Source organism: Hibiscus syriacus, unplaced genomic scaffold (genome assembly GCF_006381635.1).
Source record: "Hibiscus syriacus cultivar Baekdansim isolate YM2019G1 unplaced genomic scaffold, ASM638163v2 tig00111779_pilon, whole genome shotgun sequence".
In the NCBI taxonomy this organism is placed as follows: domain Eukaryota; kingdom Viridiplantae; phylum Streptophyta; class Magnoliopsida; order Malvales; family Malvaceae; genus Hibiscus; species Hibiscus syriacus.
In genome coordinates this window covers 990,126-1,011,977 of record NW_024063176.1, presented here as the reverse complement: position 1 = coordinate 1,011,977, position 21,852 = coordinate 990,126, and the positions used below count along the sequence as shown (strand labels likewise).

The following is a 21,852-nucleotide window of genomic DNA, read 5'->3' as shown; positions in this document are numbered from 1 at the left end:
GGGTTGTTTGAATTATTTTTTAAATCTAACTATAATTTTTTATAATATTATAGCACATATTGATTTGAATTTAAATGAATTTTTATAGACATGTAAGATATGGTATATGTTTATTTGAGTTATTTTTAATTATGATTAAATTGGTAGAATATATAAATTTTGGGACTAAAACTACTATTATAGTATATCATGCGATTCTGAAATTGTTTATAAAACAATGGAACCAAATTATGGTAATGTTAAACAAGAAAACCATAGCATAATCCTAATTAACAACAAGAGTGTTTTTAGAACTAGGAAGGATTACACATTTTTTTTCTAATAGTCGGGATGATTATAAACTAATTTATACTCAGAATTTTTCTGAGTCGTACACACCCTATAGACAGCTATTCGGACCTGGGATCTCTAGTTAGAATAACACTCTCTTCTACCACTTAGGTCGCTTGATGAGTTCGGATTACACACTTAAAACAGTAGAATAATCAACTAATCACATAGGAGTTCTAGGGCTGAAAAACTTTGCTATAACGCTTCAATCCAATACCTCTAATGCTTCCTCAGATTTCATGCAAATGGTGTCTTGTATTGGCTCAAAGAAGCTCCATGGGACACAAAGTAATCCATTAGTGCCTCAAAAGTTCCTTGTTTTACTACCCTAACCTCCAATGCTGCAATTATGCTTTCTTTCCTATACATTCTATAGGTAAAATGTAATGAATCTTCGATTCAAGAGCAACATTCTTCCATTACCTTCGGGTCGACCTCGTTGCAATCGTTGCCTTCTTTTGGTTTAAGCTCCCAGAATATGACATAGTGGCCCGGTGTTGAAGATGTATCGCCGTAGCTAGTGAACTCTGTCAGGATGAATCCAATCGGATCGAGAAGAGCCTCTGCTTCTGTCACTGCCTTCAATAGGTCTGCTTCGCTTGTTCTTTCCACGTCGACACTTAGAGCAACTTTTTTCCTCCCTATAAATCGGAATTGAGGTGCATTGTTGTGGAAACGGGTCACCATAAGAACGTCTCCAACTCTATATCAATATAGTCCTGAAAACATTAGATCATTATCCGATGAGTTTGTATTGGCATTTGATTAAATTCAGATTATGATTTAGAAGTGGGAAATTTTACCTGTAGAACTTGTGACAAGTGTTCATAACATCGACCAGGCTTCACATTTACAAAGATCAACGGGTTCGGCATCTTCATCATTGCTCTTCATTTCTAAAGAGTCATTGATTGACACACCGCCAGACTTGGACTGATTTTGAGTTTTCGTAACACATTCTTCCTTTACCGGAACGAATTCGTAATAAACTCCACTAGGGAGAAATGTGTAAGAGACATCTGAAGGTTTACATAGAGGTTCTAAGTTGATCCCAACGGCACCTTCCGAGCAACCATATAAACCCGACACTAATAGGAGTCCTCCGCAATAGAACTCAAGTTTTGCAGTGTATTGCATCATAGCGCCTGTACATACGGCAGCGATGTACTTTGTTTTAGGCCACAGCTTTCTGATGATTTCATGCCATGATTCACATCTACATATGTTCTCTATCAAGTCGGCCAATTCCGGATCAGGCTTCATAATCAATGATGATGCATTTCGGCATCCCGAGTCGGTGATCCAATCACTTATTTGACCTGTTCTTATATTAGAACAAAGCTCTTGCCAGTTGTTTTCGAAAAACTTGATACCCCTGAGAACCGTCGATGTGAATACCGATCCGATCTTGACGACCTCGTCTCATTGTATTAAACCGAAAAGTAATTGACATTACATGCTCTGCTTGGTGTCCGGGCAAAAGATGGTTTCAAAAGGGCTTGTGTAAAAGCTTAGGCAACATGGCTCTAAAGCTACTCCCCTTGAATAATCTTGTTGAGGCCGCGCTTGCCCTCTGGCCAGAAGGAGTTTCAACCTCCGGTTTGGCAAACATAAGTTCCATTCTTTTACCGGCTTGGTTTATGTCCCCAACATGCCTGTAAATGGACAAGCCGGTCGTTGATAAAATATTAAACAATGAATGTTGTTCTTCAAACAGACTTCCAAATTTCATACACTTGAAGTGAGATAAGTGAAGAACTAGAACCTACTTGTGCTGTTTTCTTTGACACCAAAAATCGAGAATAAAAGAAAGAAATCATCAAATTGAATGTATGCAAAATTGTCAAATGAGAACTATTCATTGCATTCGCTCCCTAAATATGGATTATTCACCCAAAATCTAACTTCCACTATTCATATTAGATATTAGACATAATGTCAAAATTAGCTCTCAATGTTTATTAAAATTGTCATTTTGATCTATTTTTTTTAAGAATTTTAACTCAATGTTTTATTTTAGTGCAAAAAGATCTATAATATTTAGTTGAATAATTACTTTAATTCTTATTTTTAGTTTTAGAGTATTTTAACCTTCAACATTTTATTTTAAAGATGAAAATACTTCTATTTTGAAGTCTTAATCGTTTATTAATCAAGGGTTTTCATTCATAGAAAAAATCTTTTACTTAAAATGAAATATTGTGATCAAAATACTCTGAAAAATGAATAAGGAGCAAGATGATTATTTTGATAAACGTTGGATTAATTTTAACATAGGACTTTATATTACTCACAAGTAAAATGGGGACAGGTTCGGGAAGGAATTACTCACTTTATCATCAGAAACCGCTGCAAGTTACTGGATATTGCGAGTCTGTCGGCACTTTCAGCCGTGACAGGTATCAACTTTGGCTGCCCACCTGAAGTCCCACTACTGCATTTAATCAAACAGCTGATAGACTGATTAAACAATTTATCTAACGCATTTGTGGTCTTGTATGAAAAATTTCATGGATATATTATACATGTAGACCTTATTATGTTGTCTCTTCTCTAATTTAGTCATTGTGTTATGAAGTTTTATTTTAGTCTTTAATATTAATTGATTAAACAATTTATCTAACGCATGATTTTGTTTGGTTCCTTTTTATTGTTGATGTATGTAATATTATAATTGTTTCTTATTTATGTAAGTATATATTTACTTAATATTCCTTAATTAACTTTATATGTTTTTTATTACTCATCTATGTTATTTTATTCTATCTTATTTAGCATAATTTAATTATTTCTTTTATCAACATTTTATACATCCCTTGTACTTGATAATATCTTTTAAATATTTTATTCGAATGTTTTCAAGAACATTCTATCGTAAAATGGGCGTGAAAATCACAATTTTATGGAAGTCGTGCGATTCAAGACGACATTCAAACGATAAGTGAACTTGAAACATATCAAATTTATTTTTATAATAATAATTAATTCATTCTTTTATTTTAGTTTAGTTTAATGGCAATATATGTTTCTTAAAATGTTATGTTATTTCATGAAATTATCGATGTTCAATTTATATTTGATTGATGATTTTCTTGATAATATTGAGGAGGGACATTTCTTGTATATAGGAGAAATATATAGGATATGTTGAAATTCTAGATGGCTGCCATTCTAGATGGCAGCCGGTTGAATTCAAAAATAGGGGCTGTTGTGTTTTGTTGAATTTGAGCAAGGGTAAATCACACATTTAGTCATTGTACTTTAGGGTATTTTCAAAGATTAGTCCCTAAGTTTCAACTATAAATACCCTAGCTCATTTAGCTTCAAAATCATCCCAAAATCTTCCAGTTCTCTCTCAAGTGTGTTTTGTAAACACTTGTAATTTTTCTCTTCAGTAAAAGATCTGCAGCAGTCCGGAGACGTAAGCACAATTGGCTGAACTCCGTTATCAATTTTTCGGGTATTATTTTCCGCTTTTATTTCGTATTCTCACTAATCTGGCTATAGGGAAATTACTTGTTCTCGTTATATTTCCTAACAACTGGTATCATGAGCTTTTGGTTGTGAATTTTGCCAATTTTTCTGCGGGGTTACTATTCACGTGAATAGTGAATTTCGTGAATAGTGAAATTTTGTCGGCGATACGAATTTGTCGACGGAGGTGTTCAAATACACGGCGGTTCGCAGAAATTGTCAAAAACGATTCAAAGAAACCAGATTCGAGTGGGAGCGATGGCTGCAGACGAAGGGAAGGTGAAAATTGAAAAGTTCGATGGTGCGGACTTTGGCTTTTGGAAGATGCAGATCGAAGATTTTCTGTACCAGAAAAATCTATATCAACCCCTCTCAGGAAAGCAACCAGAGGGCATGAAGGATGAAGATTGGGCTCTTCTCGACAGACAAGCCCTCGGAGTTATCCGACTGACGTTATCCCGCAATGTTGCTTTCAACATAGCAAAGGAAAAGACCACGGCAGGTCTTATGGTGGCTCTCTCCAGTATGTATGAGAAGCCATCGGCCTCAAACAAAGTTCATTTGATGAGGCGATTATTTAATTTGCGGATGACGGAAGGGGCATCGATGGCACAACACCTAAATGAACTCAACACAATCACAACCCAGTTGAGTTCAGTGGAAATTGAATTCGATGATGAAGTTCGAGCTTTAATTCTCTTATCATCTTTACCAGACAGTTGGAATGCTACTGTTACAGCAGTCAGCAGTTCGTCGGGAAACAGCAAATTAAAATTCGACGATGTTCGGGATCTGGTACTGAGCGAAGAAATTCGACGGAGAGAATCGGGTGAAGCATCAACCTCCTCAGCCTTGCACACGGAGTCCAGAGGGAGAACTTCAGAAAGGAATTCAAATCGTGGCAGATCGAAATCCAGAAGGGGAAAATCAAGAACAGGAAATAAAGATTTTACATGTTATAATTGCGGCAAGAAGGGTCACTTTAAAAGAGACTGTCGAGCACTGAAGAAAGATACCAGCGCACAAGGATCTGCCAACATGACAGAGGAGACAGGTGATGCCATGATTCTAAGCGTCAACAGTCTGATTGAATCATGGATCTTGGATTCAGGGGCATCTTTCCACTCCACGTCATGCCAAGAAATCATGGAGAACTATGTCAGTGGTGATTTTGGGAAGGTTCATCTTGCTGATGATGAAACCTTGAAGATCGTCGGAAAAGGAGACATCCGACTAAAGCTGCCAAACCAGACCACCTGGAAGCTGACAGGAGTGAGACATATTCCTGGTCTCAAAAGAAATTTGATTTCTGTAGGACAACTTGATGGAGAAGGATACAGTACAACCTTTTCAGGCTGTGAATGGAAGATTACCAAAGGAGCACTCGTCATTGCTCGTGGTAAGAAGACTGGTACTCTCTATGTAACCTCAAATTTAGAGAATATCATTGCAGTAGCAGATGCTGATGGAAAATCAAACCTATGGCACCAAAGGCTTGGCCATATGAGCGAGAAAGGAATGAAGATACTTCTGTCAAAAGGGAAGTTGCCGGATCTAAAGAATGTAGATGTCGGACTATGCGAGGATTGCATCTTTGGCAAACAAAAGAAAGTCAGTTTTGCAAAGATTGGCAAGACACCCAAGGCAGAAAGGTTAGAATTGGTTCATACTGATGTATGGGGACCATCCCCAGTTCCATCTCTTGCAGGCTCACTATATTATGTCACCTTCATCGATGATTCAACAAGGAAGGTGTGGGTTTATTTTCTGAAGAAGAAATCAGAAGTCTTCGATATCTTCAGAAAATGGAAGGCCATGGTGGAAAATGAGACTGGTTTGAAAGTCAAGCGGTTGAGGTCTGATAATGGAGGAGAGTACAGAGACAGTAGATTCAGAGATTTCTGCGCAAACAATGGGATCAAGATGGAGACAACAGTTCCCAAGACACCGCAACATAATGGTGTAGCAGAGCGCATGAACAGAACTCTGAATGAACGTGCCAGAAGTATGAGGATACATGCCGGCTTGCCCAAATTTCTATGGGCTGAAGCAATCAACACTGCAGCTTACTTGATCAACCGTGGGCCCTCAGTTCCTTTGGATGGCAGAATACCAGAGGAAGTTTGGAGCAAGAAGAAATAAACCTTTCACACTTAAGAGTGTTTGGTTGTATTTCTTATGTACACATAGACTCTGCTGAAAGAAGTAAGCTTGATGCTAAGTCCAACAAATGTGCCTTTGTTGGTTATGGCGGTGATGAGTTCGGTTACCGGTTTTGGGACTATGAAAATCGGAAGATCATCAGAAGCAGAGATGTCATTTTCAATGAGAATGTGATGTACAAAGACATGTCAATTGTAGAATCAAGTAGTTCAAATACCAAAGCTGAAACAAAGGAATTTGCTGAGTTTGAGGAGATTCCTGGAAATGATGTTCAAATCAATCCTGAAGCAGTTCAAGAAGAACCAAGCACACCAGAACTGAGACGCTCCTCCAGAATTCCTAAACCAACCCAACGGTATTCTCCTTCTTTGCACTACTTGTTGCTAACTGACAATGGTGAACCAGAGTGCTATGATGAAGCAATGCAAGTGGAGGATTCAGTCAAGTGGGAGTCTTCCATGAAAGATGAGATGGACTCGCTTATGCCAAATCAGACATGGGAATTAGCTGAATTACCACAAGGCAAGAAAGCGCTCCATAACAAGTGGATTTACAGGATCAAAGAAGAGCACGATGGGAGCAAACGCTATAAAGCAAGATTGGTAGTCAAAGGTTTTCAGCAAAAAGAAGGTATTGACTACAATGAAATTTTCTCTCCAGTCGTAAAACTGTCTACAATCAGACTGGTGTTGAAAATTGTAGCTGCAGAGAATTTACATCTTGAGCAGTTAGATGTAAAGACAGCTTTTCTTCATGGTGATTTGGAGGAAGAAATCTATATGAGGCAGCCAGAAGGCTTCATAGAGGCAGGCAAGAAAAACCTGGTATGCAGGTTGAAGAAGAGCTATTATGGTTTAAAACAAGCTCCTAGACAGTGGTACAAGAAGTTCGATAGTTTCATGGGTAGCAGTGGTTTTACCAGATGTCAAGCAGATCATTGTTGCTACATCAAGAGGTTCGACAATAGCTTCATTATTTTATTGTTGTACGTTGATGACATGCTCGTTGCAGGCTCAAACATGCAAGAGATCATAAACTTGAAGCAAAAATTGTCGAAGCAATTTGCAATGAAAGATCTGGGCGCTGCAAAGCAGATTCTTGGGATGAGGATCAAGAGAGACACAAAGTCGGGGACTTTGATGTTATCACAGGCTGAGTACATCAACAAAGTACTCTCCAGATTCAACATGCAAGATTCTAAACCAGTAAGTACACCTTTAGGTGTTCATTTTAAACTCTCCAAAGAACAGTCACCAAAGACGGAGGAAGAACGTGCACACATGGTGAAGGTGCCATATGCCTCAGCAATTAGAAGTCTGATGTATGCCATGGTTTGTACCAGACCAGATATTGCTCAAGTAGTGGGAGCTGTTAGCAGGTACATGAATAATCCAGGCAAGGTACACTGGGAAGCAGTTAAATGGATCCTCAGATATCTACGGGGTACTACAAACAAAGCACTTTGTTTCAAATGTGGAGATACGATACTGACAGGCTATGTAGATGCTGACTTAGCCGGAAATGTCGACATCAGAAGAAGCACTACAGGGTATGTTTATACTCTAGGAGGAACTGCAGTGAGTTGGGTTTCTCAACTACAGAAGATAGTTGCTCTCTCCACAACCGAAGCAGAATATGTCGCTGTTACGGAAGCCAGCAAGGAGATGGTTTGGCTCCAAAGTTTCTTGGAAGAGTTAGGCAAGAAACAAGAAAACAATGTCTTGTATTGCGACAGTCAAAGTGCTATCCATCTAGCGAAGAATCCGTCTTTTCATTCCAGGACAAAGCATATACAATTGCGATATCATTTTATCCGGTCTCTTCTGGAAGATGGGATTTTGAAACTTGAAAAGATTAGTGGAGCTCAAAATCCGGCAGACATGTTGACAAAGACGGTGACAACGGACAAACTGAAGTTGTGTTCAGCTTCAATTGGCATGCTAGAATAAAAGACTAGAAATACTGCTGCATCGATCAAGGTGTGAAGACAGATTAAAATCAGTCTTCAAGTGGGAGATTGTTGAAATTCTAGATGGCTGCCATTCTAGATGGCAGCCGGTTGAATTCAAAAATAGGGGCTGTTGTGTTTTGTTGAATTTGGGCAAGGGTAAATCACACATTTAGTCATTGTACTTTAGGGTATTTTCAAAGATTAGTCTCTAAGTTTCAACTATAAATACCCTAGCTCATTTAGCTTCAAAATCATCCCAAAATCTTCCAGTTCTCTCTCAAGTGTGTGTTTTGTAAACACTTGTAATTTTTCTCTTCAGTAAAAGATCTGCAGCAGTCCGGAGACGTAAGCACAATTGGCTGAACTCCGTTATCAATTTTTCGGGTATTATTTTCCGCTTTTATTTCGTATTCTCACTAATCTGGCTATAGGGAAATTACTTGTTCTCGTTATATTTCCTAACAGGATAGTCTTCACATTGGAGGACGTACAAATCCTGTGATTTCTTCTCAATTTAAGGATTGTTTCTTAATAAATAATTTGAAATAAATTAATCAATATTTAATAAATAGATCGTAATTTAATTTTTCATTCGAATTTATAATTTCCACCACGAAAATATACAAGCGATTAAGTACCAATTTTTGGGCGTTGTGGGGGTGTTAACCCTTCCCCACACGTAATCGACTCTCGAACCTATTATGAATCTTTGACAAGCGCAAACTAGTTTTTTTGTCTTTAAAATTATTTTTCTTAAAATTATTTTAAAGAATGTTTTTAGGTATTCAACCTATCTAACCCAAAGGTCGATGATGACTCCAAATCAATTTAATCAAAATAAACACAAAAATTCAATTTTTCCAAATAAGTCGTAAATTTGAGGTTTTCATCGAAAACTCATTCGTTCGTCAAAAAAGACGTTAAGACAAGCTTAACTTATTAATTGCCTTTTTCCTGATATAGGTGAGCTTGTATGTGATATGATTCCGCTCCTGTCAGTATATGCATGCATTTACACATATAGTACTTATTTTATCAATAATTGTTTCCTACTCGGTCTGCTAGAGGATTCTGTAAGCATTTTGGAATCCACTATTGGTCCTGTAGCTTGTGTTCACTTTTGAGACAACATTGTTATGGTCTTTTACCGTAGCTTCTTGTCCATTTAAAGTTTCTTTCGTGAATCTTCCCCTTTTAACAACATTCACCTTTCTGTACGCATGCATGTCCCCATTTTCTGACATTCCTTTTTGTAGGTTTATTTTGCTAGCTTGGGCCACTTAAAAAATGTTAGGGCAGCCCATTGTAGAGGAAGAGCGTTAAAATGCACCAGAAGTGGGAGACCAGGAGCAACAATTGGATGTCGTGTTGACCGGTGTCCTAAAACATACCACTTGGTATGTGTTTTGATATCTTTTGTCCAAAGAAGTCTCCTTCAATACATCCTCCTGAGTTCCACTGCTTCAGTTTTCGTTTGAGAAATATGAAGATGTTCATGTTACTTTCTTATTGTTGACATTCTATTTTTTGCAGCCTTGTGCAAGGTCTAATGGTTGTATCTTTGATCATCGCAAATTTCTCATAGCTTGCACTGATCATCGACATCTCTTTCAACCTCAAGGAATATAATATTTATCCAAGATAAAGAAAATGAAAGCTAAGAAAATGAAGTTGGAAATGAGGAAGGTATCAAATGATGCATGGCGAAAGGATATTGAGGCAGAAGAAAAATGGTTGGAGCATTGTGGTGAGGATCGATGAAGAGTTCTTGAAACGTGAGGGCAAGAGACTTCATCGAGACTTGTTAAGAATAGCACCCGTCTATATTGGAGGCTCAGAGTCTGATGGTGGGAGATCTTTTGAGGGTTGGGAATCTGTTGCTTGCTTGCAGGGTGTTATCCGGTGCATGAAGGAAGTTGTTATCTTACCACTGTTGTATCCCAAGTTCTTTGATAATCTGGGCCTTACAACACCAAGAGGTGTCCTTTTGCATGGATATCCCGGAACAGGTAAAACTCTTGTAGTGCGAGCATTGATTGGTGCTTGTGCTCGTGGGGATAAACGGATTGCATATTTTGCCCGCAAAGGTGCTGACTGTTTAGGGAAATATGTTGGTGATGCTGAACGTCAGCTGAGGCTCTTGTTCCAGGTTGCTGAGAGGTGTCAAATTTTAATAATATTCTTTGATGAGATAGATAGATCAGACACATAGTTCAGTTGTGTCCACACTGCTTGCTCTGTTGGATGGTTTAAAGTCCCGGGGCTCAGTGGTGGTGATAGGTGCAACTAATCGCCCTGATGCTGTTGATCCTGCATTGAGGAGGCCTGGAAGATTTGACCGAGATATTTATTTTCCACTGCCATCAATGGAAGACAGGGCTGCAATCCTTGAACTTCATACTAAAAAATGGCAAAAAACCAGTTACTGGATCTATGCTGAAATGGGTTGCAAGAAAGACTGTAGGGTTTGCTGGTGCATATTTATAGGCCCTTTGTACTCAAGCAGCTGATATTGCCCTGAGGAGGAATTTTCCTTTGCAGGAAATTGTCTGCTGCCGAAGAGAAAACTCCGGGTGCTAAACGTGTTCCTCTTCCTACTGTCAGAGTTGAGGAAAGGGATTGGGTGGAAGCTTTGTCATGTTCTCCACCTCCTTGCTCACGTCGATAAGCTGGAATGGCTGCTCAAGATTTAGTTGCCTCTCCTCTTCCTGCTGATCTCATTCCTTGTTTGTTAGAACCATTATTCACTTTGCTTGTTTCTCTCCATTTGGATGAGCGCCTCTGGTTGCCACCAGTTCTTTCTAAAGCTGGTGGTGTGATCGAGAGTGTGATTGTTTCCACATTGCATGAAAAGAGACTACCCAAGGATCATTGGTGGTTGCATGTTTGGGATCTTCTTCAGGACGGAGAGGTTATCAAACAGATAGAGAGAAGGCTATCATGTGCTGGAATGCTAATTGGACAGAATTATGATGCTTTTGTAGGTGATGTTAGTGATTAGGTTGGCAAGTTTGAACATCCAATTTTGCGTAATGGCAGTTCTAGTTTGTCACAAAATACTTATTTGACTTCAAAAAGGAAAATGGGGTTTCGAATATTAATTGCTGGCTGTCCAAGGTCTGGCCAAAAGCATCTTGCTTCTCGTCTGCTTCACTGTTTTGTTGGGAATGTTGAAATACAAAAAGTCGATTTAGCTACAACTGCACAAGAAGGGCATGGTGACTTAATTCAAGGAGTAACTGAAATTTTGAGTATGTTTTTCGTACTTTATCATTATGTTCTAGGCAGCATTAGTTTTTTGGTACCACCTGTTAACTTTTTAACTAACCTGGGATATTTTATGTGATGCTGACCTCTGCGCTTTTACATGTGTTTCCCCACCTTTTTTCCTTGTATGCTCCTTGGATCGTGGTTTAGGCTGCTTAGTGATTTTGTAATCTAGGAATATTTCTTTTTTGGCCCTCTTGTAACAGATAGTGTATTAGCTTCTAATGGATTTCCTGAACATGTATGACAATTATTCAGCTTCTTGTGTGATGCTTTCTGCTTTTATTCTATCTTTTCACACCATGTGTTTTAAGCTTAAAAACATCTTCTTTTGTGAATGTTAGACTATAGGGTTTCTTGATCTAACTCGTTGGGAAATCCTTATTAACTATTGAAATTCAATGTCAGTGAAATGTGCAAGCATGGGATCAAGTGTAGTGTTTATTCCAAAAATAGATTTGTGGGCTGTAGAGACCATTAATCAAGTTTCTGAGGAGAGCAAATCATATTCACTGTTAGCTCATGCATCCATGGAGGAAGATCCTCAACTTGTTGGAAAGGAAAATGAATCATCTGAGCAGCAATCTGAGTTTACTGAAACAGCAGAGGGTACAGCTGCTGTCCAAAGTGTCTCGCATACCTGGAGCTCATTTGTTGAGCATGCGGAGTCTATTTGTGTGTCTACATCCTTGATAATTGTGGGACGAGTTATTTTGATCACTTTCTTTTCTTTTCAAGATTTAATAATTTATTTTGTTGCTCGAGTAGCTACGCTCTACTTGTGGAGCTTTGGAATGAAAGTAGTTTTTGCTTTGTTGGATATCTGATTTATATTTCTATTTTCTTCAAGAGTTCCTTGGGTTGCTTTGCACTTTTTTGACTTCATTTAAATCTAAGCGCTGATAAATGTATTTCTATCACGTAAAATTTCTTCAGTTTGACAGTAGAGGTTAATTTGATAGTTACTGATTATCAGCTTTCTTGTAAGCTGGTTGATTCAAGAAGGAATTGGAGAGTTGACTTACTTGCATTTGAGAAAGCAATAGGGTATAGCTTCTTTTTTCTCTAAAAATGACATGGATGGATTGACTGATCAAAACTAAAATACAAACTCGGAACATGGTGCTTGAGTTCCTTTCACTTGATTATGACATTGTCAAGTCAATTGTTATAAATGTGTTGGTATTTCAGTATTATCCTTATTCAATCATATTCTTCTCTTAATATACAAGTCTTGGTCCCCCAACCCCTTTTCCTGTTTATCATCTCTTTCAAGCATGTCTAAATCTTAATGCTTCTCATCTCCAAACAGGCTACTTCAGAAGTTCCACACATGGAACTCCCCGACAGAGTAAGGGAATTATTTAAGAGTGATTTACCAGATTGTAGTCAGAGAACTACATTAGGGCACACGGTGACCAGATTCACAGTGCATCTCGGCAAGAATTTCAACCATGATATGGTTATCAAACTGTCTGCTGCAGAGCTATCAAGGGATATCCTTCAATCTTTTGTTCATTTAATTCATCAAAAGTCTCATGTCCATGAAGATTCCAAAAGAAAAAATTATGTCCAAACCCATGCAGCTGCAGAAAATGATGATAAATCTCATGATTTGGGTCGTGAAGTTGGTTCACAAACTTATGGTGATTTGTCCGTCACAGTGCCGGCAGAGTTGGCACAACCAGCCAACATTAGAAATTTGAAGGGCAAATCAAACTTGAGGCTGGCAATATCTTCATTTGGCTATCAAATTTTGCGATGTCCTCATTTTGCAGAGCTTTGCTGGGTGACAGCAAAACTTAAAGTGGGTCCTTATGCAGAAATAGGTGGCACCTGGAAGGGCTGGCCATTCAACTCTTGTATCATTCGTCCCACCAACTCATCGGACAAGGAAACGGTTGCTTGTGGCTCCAGCAACACTAAAAAGGAAAGAGAAATTTGGTTTGGTCAGAGGTCTGGTTGCAGTTGGTTTAACAGCATACAGAGGCTTATATGCATCACTTAGAGAAGTTTCCTCTGAGGTGCGGAAGGTTCTTGAGCTACTAGTTGGGTGGATTAATGCTAAAGTTAACAGTGGAAAAGACAGATATCAGTACGTTCATATTCTGTCTCAAGTTGCTTATTTGGAAGATATGGTTAACAACTGGGTTTATTCACTGCAGAGGTACATTAATCTTGTTACATATGTTGGATATATGAACTGCAAAACTACACCGTTAGCACTGACTGAAAATATAAACAGTAATTAAGAAGAACAGATTCGTAAACCGTGTCGTGGTAAGAACCACTGCCTTAGAAACGAATTCGCCTCGATGTGTGTAATCGCTGCAGTAGGCGGACCGTCCCCCGAGGTTAACACGGTCGCTCCAAATTCCGTACACCCGAAACCGGAGTGGACTGCTGGTGGTATGGTACTTCTGATCGGAAAGCACTTAGAGAGAACTCACGGAGAGAACTTTAGAAAACACTTTGTAAGTGAATTGTAAATGTTTTTGGAGTGAGTTGAGAAGCTTAATATAGCTCTCTATTTATAGGCTAGAAATAAGGTTAAAATCGTCCATAAAAATTTCAGGATTAAACCTCTTATTTGTAACAGCTGAAACGTCTAGATGAACCTGACTCAGAAATAGTCTAGGTTCATTGTATCATTATCCAGCTGTTATAACTCCCGAAATTATATCATGTAACCCCTGGAATTAAATCAAATAACTCCTGTAACTCCTGATATTAACAGCTTGTCTCCTCTGTACAAAGCTGTAAATCAGTCCAGGTACATCTTAACGTTTCTGATTTAATTTAGGAATAAACTGTTTAATTTCTGATAAAAAAATAATAATTCAGCTGTTATTATTTGAAATTCAAACAGTCCTCAGCAGCCTATAAATATCAGTTGATCCACGACCTCGACCACGACCACGACCACGAGCCGAGCCGAGCCGTGCCGTGCCGAGCCGAGACGAGACGGACGGACGGCGGCGGCGGTGCGCGAGAGCCCCCCTTGTTCTCTATCACTCAACAAGGAAGTGGAATGTCAAGCCTTAAATACCATTCCCAATAGTGTTTCCAACACTATGTGGGATTGAGCATTACCAACATTCCCACACTAATGCGAAAGAAATCTTCTGAAACTCGAAAACAAGCTTTCCAGAAGAGTAATAGCGAGATTAGTTGCTTAAGCACTAGTGAACATATCTGGAACTAGTACATAGTGATGATGAGCAATCCTTCTCTTAGATAAGTGAAACTAGTCTGGAACTTTCTAAGATCAGGGTAAACTCATAACACACAACTAACCCCTTCATCCACCTGAGTCCTCGATGTGTAAGATATATATACAAACGTATATTTGGCCATCTTACCTCAGGATTCTAGTAAGTGTGCTAGAAAAATAGTCCAACATTTTTCATAGAAGGCGGCTAACCCTTCTCACTTACATAGGTTATTTCATCAAGTTTATCTCAACATAAACCACCCTTTAAAAAGGAATATGAAATAATTAAGAGCTTTTATAATAGCTCAACCTCACAAAGGGTTTGGTGACTTTTTTCAAGTTCATTATAAATGAACCACCCAAACTCTGGGCTAAGAAGTCATTAAGAATAAATATTCAACCTCATTTATCGGTAAATTCAATAAGTCCTTCTCACTAGAACCATCCAACTACTTGGATTTGAATTTATTAAGAGTTTAACAAACTCAACCTTTCTGTCGGTAAGTTCATCATTTCCTACCCACTCACTCTGGGATATGAACTTATTAAGAATAGATATTCAGCCAAAATCGGTAAATTCATCAAGTCTTTCTCACTAAGACCACCCAAAGCCTGGGCTATGAATTTATTAAGAGCAATTAAGCTCATCCTGGGCATGCACATTATTCATCATAGGGATAGGCAGTAGGAATGTGCACTATGAGTCTTTCCATGGTTTCGTTTGACCACATGGAACTTAGATAACTAAGTTGGGTATCCACCATGAATTCCTCAACCAATGGGCTTTAGACCCATCCCCCTCGATGAATCTAGGACCAGCTTCCGACTTAACCCTTTGGTAAGTGGATCTGCTAGGTTCCTTTCCGACTTCACATACTCTAAAGAGAGCACTCCATTCTTTATCAAGTGTCTAACTGATTCATGTCTTATGCGAATGTGTCTTTTCTTACCATTGTAAGCTTGGTTCTTAGCCACACATATTGCAGCTTGTGAATCACACAACAATGAAACTGGAGGAGTCGGTCTTCCCCACAACGGAATATCTGCTAACAAGCTTCTGAGCCACTCGGCTTCTTGCCCAGCTAGGTCAAGAGCTATAAACTCTGACTCCATGGTAGAACGAGCAATACAAGTCTGCTTTGATGATTTCCACGAGATCGCTGCTCCACCCAAAGTAAAAACATACCCGCTCGTAGAGCTTACCTCATCATTATCAGAAACCCAGTTGGCATCACAATATCCTTCCAATACCGCAGGAAAGCCAACAAACTCAAGTTTCCATTCACAGTACCCTTAAGATACTTTAGTAAGCGTTTAAGCGCAATCCAGTGCTCACCACTCGGATTATGAGTATATCTACTTAGTCTACTCACGGCATAAGCAATATCAGGCCGAGTATAGTTCATTAAGAACATTAAACTTCCGATTAATTTAGCATATTCAGTTTGGGAAACACTACTTCCTTTATTCTTAACTAGATGTATGCTAGGGTCATAAGGAGTTCGAACAAGGACGACATCAAAACTGTCAAATTTCTTTAGCACTTTCTCTATATAATGTGCTTGACATAAAGAAAATCCCTTCTCAGTTTTGGTAACTTTGACTCCTAAGATTACATCTACTTCTCCCAAATTTGTCATCTCAAACTTAGTGGACAAGAAATTTTTAACTTTGTTAATGGACTCAATGTTAGAACTGAAAATCAACATGTCGTCAACATAAAGACTTATGATAACACATTCAGTTTCAAACATCTTCGAATACACACAAGCATCCGAACCATTCACAACAAAACCAAAACTAAGAATAGTTTTATGAAATTTCTCATACCACTGTTTAGGAGCCTGCTTAAGTCCATAGAGTGACTTTTTGAGTCTACAAACTTTGCCTTCCATACCAGGTGCCTCAAAACCTAGTGGTTGCTCCATGTAAATCTCCTCATCTAGATCCCCATTCAAGAAAGCAGTCTTAACATCCATTTGATGTACCTGCAACTTATGAATAGAGGCTAGTGCAAATAATGCACGAATCGTTGAGATTTTTGTAACGGGAGAGTATGTATCAAAGTAGTCTAAACCAAACCTTTGAGTGAACCCTTTGACGACTAACCTTGCCTTGTACCGCTGAATCGAACCATCTGGCCTTAGTTTCTTCCGGAAGACCCATTTGTTGGAGATTGGTTTGAATCCCTTAGGCAAGTCAACTAATTCCCAAGTATGATTAGACATTATCGATTCTAGTTCATCATTAACAGCGCTTTTTCAAAAACTAGCATCGATAGATCTTATAGCTTCTTCAAAAGTTTTAGGATCCTCATCTAATAGAAAAATTTGAGCTATAGGATCTGAAATGAAGTCTAAATCATTTATCTCAGAAATAAAGGAAGTAATAAAGTCTGGTCCAAAAGAGGTTTCAACTCTTTGCCTTTTACTTCTTCTAGGCTCAAAATCAATTTGTTCAAAAGACTAGCAGGATTACTAGAAGAAGTTGATGGAATATATTCTATTTGTGTTTCAATATTTATTCTCGGTTCCTTTAAAGGAAAAGTATTTTCAAAGAAAACAGCATCTCTTGATTCACAAATAGAATAATCTTGTAAAAGCATGAATCTGTATGCAGCACTATTCGTAGCATACCCTATAAACACTGCATCAACGGTTTTAGGTCCAATGGTGGACTTCTTAAAATCTGGCAAGCCCACTTTAGCCAGACACCCCCACACTTTCAGGTATTGTAAATTAGGAGCGTATCCTTTCCACAATTCATATGGGGTAGAATCTAATTTCTTATGAGTAACTCGGTTCAAGATATGAGTTGCCGATAGAATGGCCTCCCCCCATATGTTATCAGATAACCCGGAACTTATTAGTAAAGAATTCATCATCTCTTTTAAAGTTCTATTTTTCCTTTCGGCTATACCATTCTGTTGAGGAAAATAGGGGGCTGATGTTTCATGAATTATGCCATTCTTTTCACAAATATCTTTTAAGAAATTAGATCCATATTCACCACCTCTATCAGATCTAACCCGTTTGATTCTCCTTTCTAACTGATTTTCAACTTCTGCCTTATAAATAAGAAAGAAGTTTTCAGCTTCATCTTTAGTTCTTAGGAGATAAACTTTTGTATATCTTGAATAATCATCTACAAAAGTTATGTAGTAGTGTTTTCCTCCTTTACTTTCAGTGTTTCTAAAATCTGCTAGATCAGTATGAATAAGTTCTAACAGTTCAGTCTTTCTATTAGAAACAGTCTTAAAGTGAGGTCTAGTATGTTTAGCTTCTACACAAATCTCACATTTGTTAAAGCTAGTTGTGTCTAGTTTAGGCAGAACATTCATATTCATTAATTTCTTTAAAGCATGAATATTCAGTGTCCTAATCTAGCATGCCACATATCAATGGATTCAACAATATAAGCAGAAGTGGTAGCTTTATTTTCATTAAATTGAGTTTCTATGACAAATAACCATTGCTTAAAAACCCTTTCCCCACATAATCACCATTTCGGGAAAGTACAAGTTTATCTGCCTCAAAAACTAACTTAATGCCTGCCTTATTCAGAAGCCCACCACTTATCAAATTTCTACGCAAGGCAGGTACATACAGAACATTATTTAAAGCCAGAGTTTTACCAGAAGTCAACTTGAGTAAAACCTTGCCTTTGCCTAGCACTTCAGAGCTGCTAGAGTTCCCCATGTACACACGTTCACCAGTGTTTCCATCCTCGAACTCGGTGAAAAACTCCTTCCTTGCGCAGAAATGCTTCGAAGCGCCAGTGTCAACTACCCATTCTGAACTGTTCTCCACCAGATTAACTTCTGAGACCACCGCAGCAATGATATCATCATCTTCTTCTACAACGTGCATCTGTGGCTTGTTGTCATTTTGGCGATCTGAGCGGTGTTGGCATTGGTAAGCTTTGTGGCCAGGTAAACCGCAGACATAACACTTGAACGTCTTTCCTTCCGGTTTGGCCTTTCCTGACTTCTTGAAGTTGGTAGCCTTCTGTGGTTTCGTCTTTTTGTCTTGATTCCCACGTTTCATGATCTTCTTAAATTTAGACTCAACCAAGTTAGCTCTAAAAGATAAATTACTCATAGAATTAGTAAGCTTATCTTTTAAACGGTTGGCTTCTTCAATCTTCATATGGCCCACAAGTTCTTCAAGCGAAATGTCTCTCTTCTTATGCTTAAGAGAGTTGCGGTAATCGGACCAGGACTTGGGCAGCTTCTCAATGAGTACATTGGCTTGCAGCACCTCACACATTTGCATCCCTTCAGCGATGATGTCAGTGACTAAGTTCTCATAGTCATGGACTTGATCCATTATTGGTTTGTCGTCTGTCATCTGGAATTTGAGCCATTCACCGACAACGTACTTCTTGATCCCTGCATCATCCGCACCATACTTCTTGTCGAGAGTGTCCCATATTGTCTTGGCACTCCTTTCTCTAAGGAACATATCAAATAGTTTATTTGACATGTGGCTGAGCAAATGTCCTCGTACCGTCTTGTTATCCTTCTCGTATTTCTCGTAGGTAGCGAGAGCGGCGGCGGCAGTTGCTAAGGCATCATCATTGAGGATCGTATCCGCATCATTACCGACAGCTGGGGTTGGTGGCATGGTAGGTGGTGGCTTGAGCAACACGTAATCAAGATCAAGTTGCTCGAAGAATATCAGAATTCTTTGGGACCACCTTCTATAGTTCTTTCCATCAAGTGCATCGAGCTTGGAAAGATCGGGAATGAGTTTGCTCAAAGGTGTCGACATGATTGCAGTTTATGGAAATTCGTTTCTAAATTGTTGGATATATGAACTGCAAAACTACACCGTTAGCACTGACTGAAAATATAAACAGTAATTAAGAAGAACAGATTCGTAAACCGTGTCGTGGTAAGAACCACTGCCTTAGAAACGAATTCGCCTCGATGTGTGTAATCGCTGCAGTAGGCGGACCGTCCCCCGAGGTTAACACGGTCGCTCCAAATTCCGTACACCCGAAACCGGAGTGGACTGCTGGTGGTATGGTACTTCTGATCGGAAAGCACTTAGAGAGAACTCACGGAGAGAACTTTAGAAAACACTTTGTAAGTGAATTGTAAATGTTTTTGGAGTGAGTTGAGAAGCTGAATATAGCTCTCTATTTATAGGCTAGAAATAGGGTTAAAATCGTCCATAAAATTTCAGGATTAAACCTCTTATTTGTAACAGCTGAAACGTCTAGATGAACCTGACTCAGAAATAGTCTAGGTTCATTGTATCATTATTCAGCTGTTATAACTCCCGAAATTATATCATGTAACCCCTGGAATTAAATCAAATAACTCCTGTAACTCCTGATATTAACAGCTTGTCTCCTCTGTACAAAGCTGTAAATCAGTCCAGGTACATCTTAACGTTTCTGATTTAATTTAGGAATAAACTGTTTAATTTCTGATAAAAAAAAATAATTCAGCTGTTATTATTTGAAATTCAAACAGTCCTCAGCAGCCTATAAATATCAGTTGATATCTTTCACATTTTCCATTTGTTTCTTTCAAAGAGAAATTCCTCAAGAATTTTCTCTAAAAAGATAGTATCCGCGCGGACGTGTCGAAGACACGTATTACCACGACCACGACCACGACCACGACCACGACCACGAGCCGAGACGAGACGAGACGGACGGACGGCGGCGGCGGTGCGCGAGAGCCCCCCTTGTTCTCTATCACTCAACAAGGAAGTGGAATGTCAAGCCTTAAATACCATTCCCAATAGTGTTTCCAACACTATGTGGGATTGAGCATTACCAACACATATGTTTGGGTTCATATATACATGTGTATAGATTATAATCTAACAAGAGATTTGATTCATTTGCAGTTTAGATCAAGATCTTCAAATAAAAGCAGCAAGTCCCATATGCTTTGGGATCTCATGGTAATTATTCTACAGGTATGAATGATACAGATAGATCAGGAAGTTGCCCTGAATCCAAAGGTCCAAGTGCAAACACCAAGGAATCTGCTGTGCAAAATACTGATTTCATTGATTTAAACAAAAAGGATGACAACGAGGAAAAAGATGAACTTTTTGAAGAAGCTGTGCAGGGGATAGGCATCAGTGGTAATAACATTTCAGATGAGCATCTTAATTCTTCTCCCGCCAACCAACCAGCTTGTGTAGATGAGAAGAATGCGACAAGTAGTCTGTGTGCATCAGAAAGTACTAGAAGTCGTATAGTTGAGGGAGAATTAACTGCTCAAAATACAGATTCCATTGACTTGAACAAGATGGATGATGATTGTGATTCTAGTCACAAGGGAGAAGTTGCTGCAGTGGAAGAAGCTGTAGTGAATGTAAGTCTCTGTGATAATACTATTTCAGAGCATCATAACTGTTCTGTGGCCAATGATCAGCTTTGTGTAGATGAGCAGAACAGGACAATGCCTGGACCAAGTGGTTCAGTAAGTATCGGAAATCCTATGCTTGTGGGAGATCCTTGGTCTTCAAAACAATGTAATGGATTTGCACCGAGCAAAAATGTACTTTCTGAGAATAGATTTTGTAGTTCAGATGAACTAGACAGTGTAAAGTTCTCTGGTTCTGGGAAACTTGCAACCACATTAATGCTTCTGAAATTGAGATCACTATCACACCTGAACTTGGTAAGCCTGACGATCATGAACACAAAAAAGATCCCGATTTCACTTCGAATGGAACTGCTCTTCTAGCTGAACCCAAAGTTACATGCTTTTACCGTTGCTGCTCTGGCTGCCTACATACCCTCCTTGGTTTGATGCAAAAGCTTCTGCTTAAGGAATGGAAATCAGGTGATGATCGTTGGACAGTAGATGATGTTTATGATACAGTTGCATTACTGTCTATGGATCTTCTTTCAACTGTCAGGAAAGTTTATGCTACTGGATGTAGCATCAATAAATTTGATGAAAACCTGAGTAATGAAAATCATGGTAAGTGTTGAATAATCGGGTAAAGAAAACAGAAAGAACACAATAATTTTAACGAGGTTCAGCAATGTGCTTACGTCGTCGGTACCTTAGGCGCGCTAGAGTTTTTTATTCAATTCAATGTCTCATAAGTTTAGGTTACATCTCCTTTTATAATAAATAAACACTGGTACATATTTACAAAAATAACCCTATACCATACCGCGGGGTCGCGACCCCCACACCCACAACCCACATAATCGTAACCCCCACTACGAGACTTTCTCGGTATATTTATGAGCCATATCTAACAAAATCTCCACCTTTGCGAATATCTCGCCCCTTAGGAAACTTTCAATGTGGGTTGGGTTACCTTACTTCTTTAATAACACGAAACACTCAACAAGTCCAAGCAATGCATGAATTTGTCTGTCGTAACTGGCTTGGTGAACATATCAGCAGCATTCTCATCAGCATGTACCTTCTGAAACAAAATCTCTCCAGATGCAACCAACTCTCTGA

General features: G+C 38.8%; 1 protein-coding gene and 1 pseudogene across 1 annotated transcript; one reads left to right on the top strand and one right to left on the bottom strand.

The window, feature by feature from the left end:
• Window positions 1-493: 493 nt before the first annotated feature.
• On the bottom strand, window positions 494-2,896 carry LOC120170372 (annotated as a pseudogene).
• Window positions 2,897-11,000: 8,104 nt separating this feature from the next.
• Window positions 11,001-21,354, top strand: LOC120170371. The gene is made up of 4 exons (XM_039178323.1): window positions 11,001-11,169; window positions 11,594-11,886; window positions 12,498-13,352; window positions 20,264-21,354. The coding sequence occupies exons 1-3, from the start codon at window positions 11,001-11,003 to the stop codon at window positions 13,191-13,193; spliced, it is 1,158 nt and encodes a 385-aa protein (XP_039034254.1). The 3' UTR covers window positions 13,194-13,352; window positions 20,264-21,354.
• Window positions 21,355-21,852: the final 498 nt, after the last annotated feature.

Excerpts from the sequence above, each read along its gene's own strand:
- LOC120170371 (XM_039178323.1), top strand. The coding sequence starts at position 11,001 with ATGGGGTTTCGAATATTAATTGCTGGCTGTCCAAGGTCTGGCCAAAAG. Across the intron at positions 11,170-11,593 it reads AGGAGTAACTGAAATTTTGA|TGAAATGTGCAAGCATGGGA; the intron begins GTATGTTTTTCG and ends ATTCAATGTCAG. Across the intron at positions 11,887-12,497 it reads CTACATCCTTGATAATTGTG|GCTACTTCAGAAGTTCCACA; the intron begins GGACGAGTTATT and ends ATCTCCAAACAG.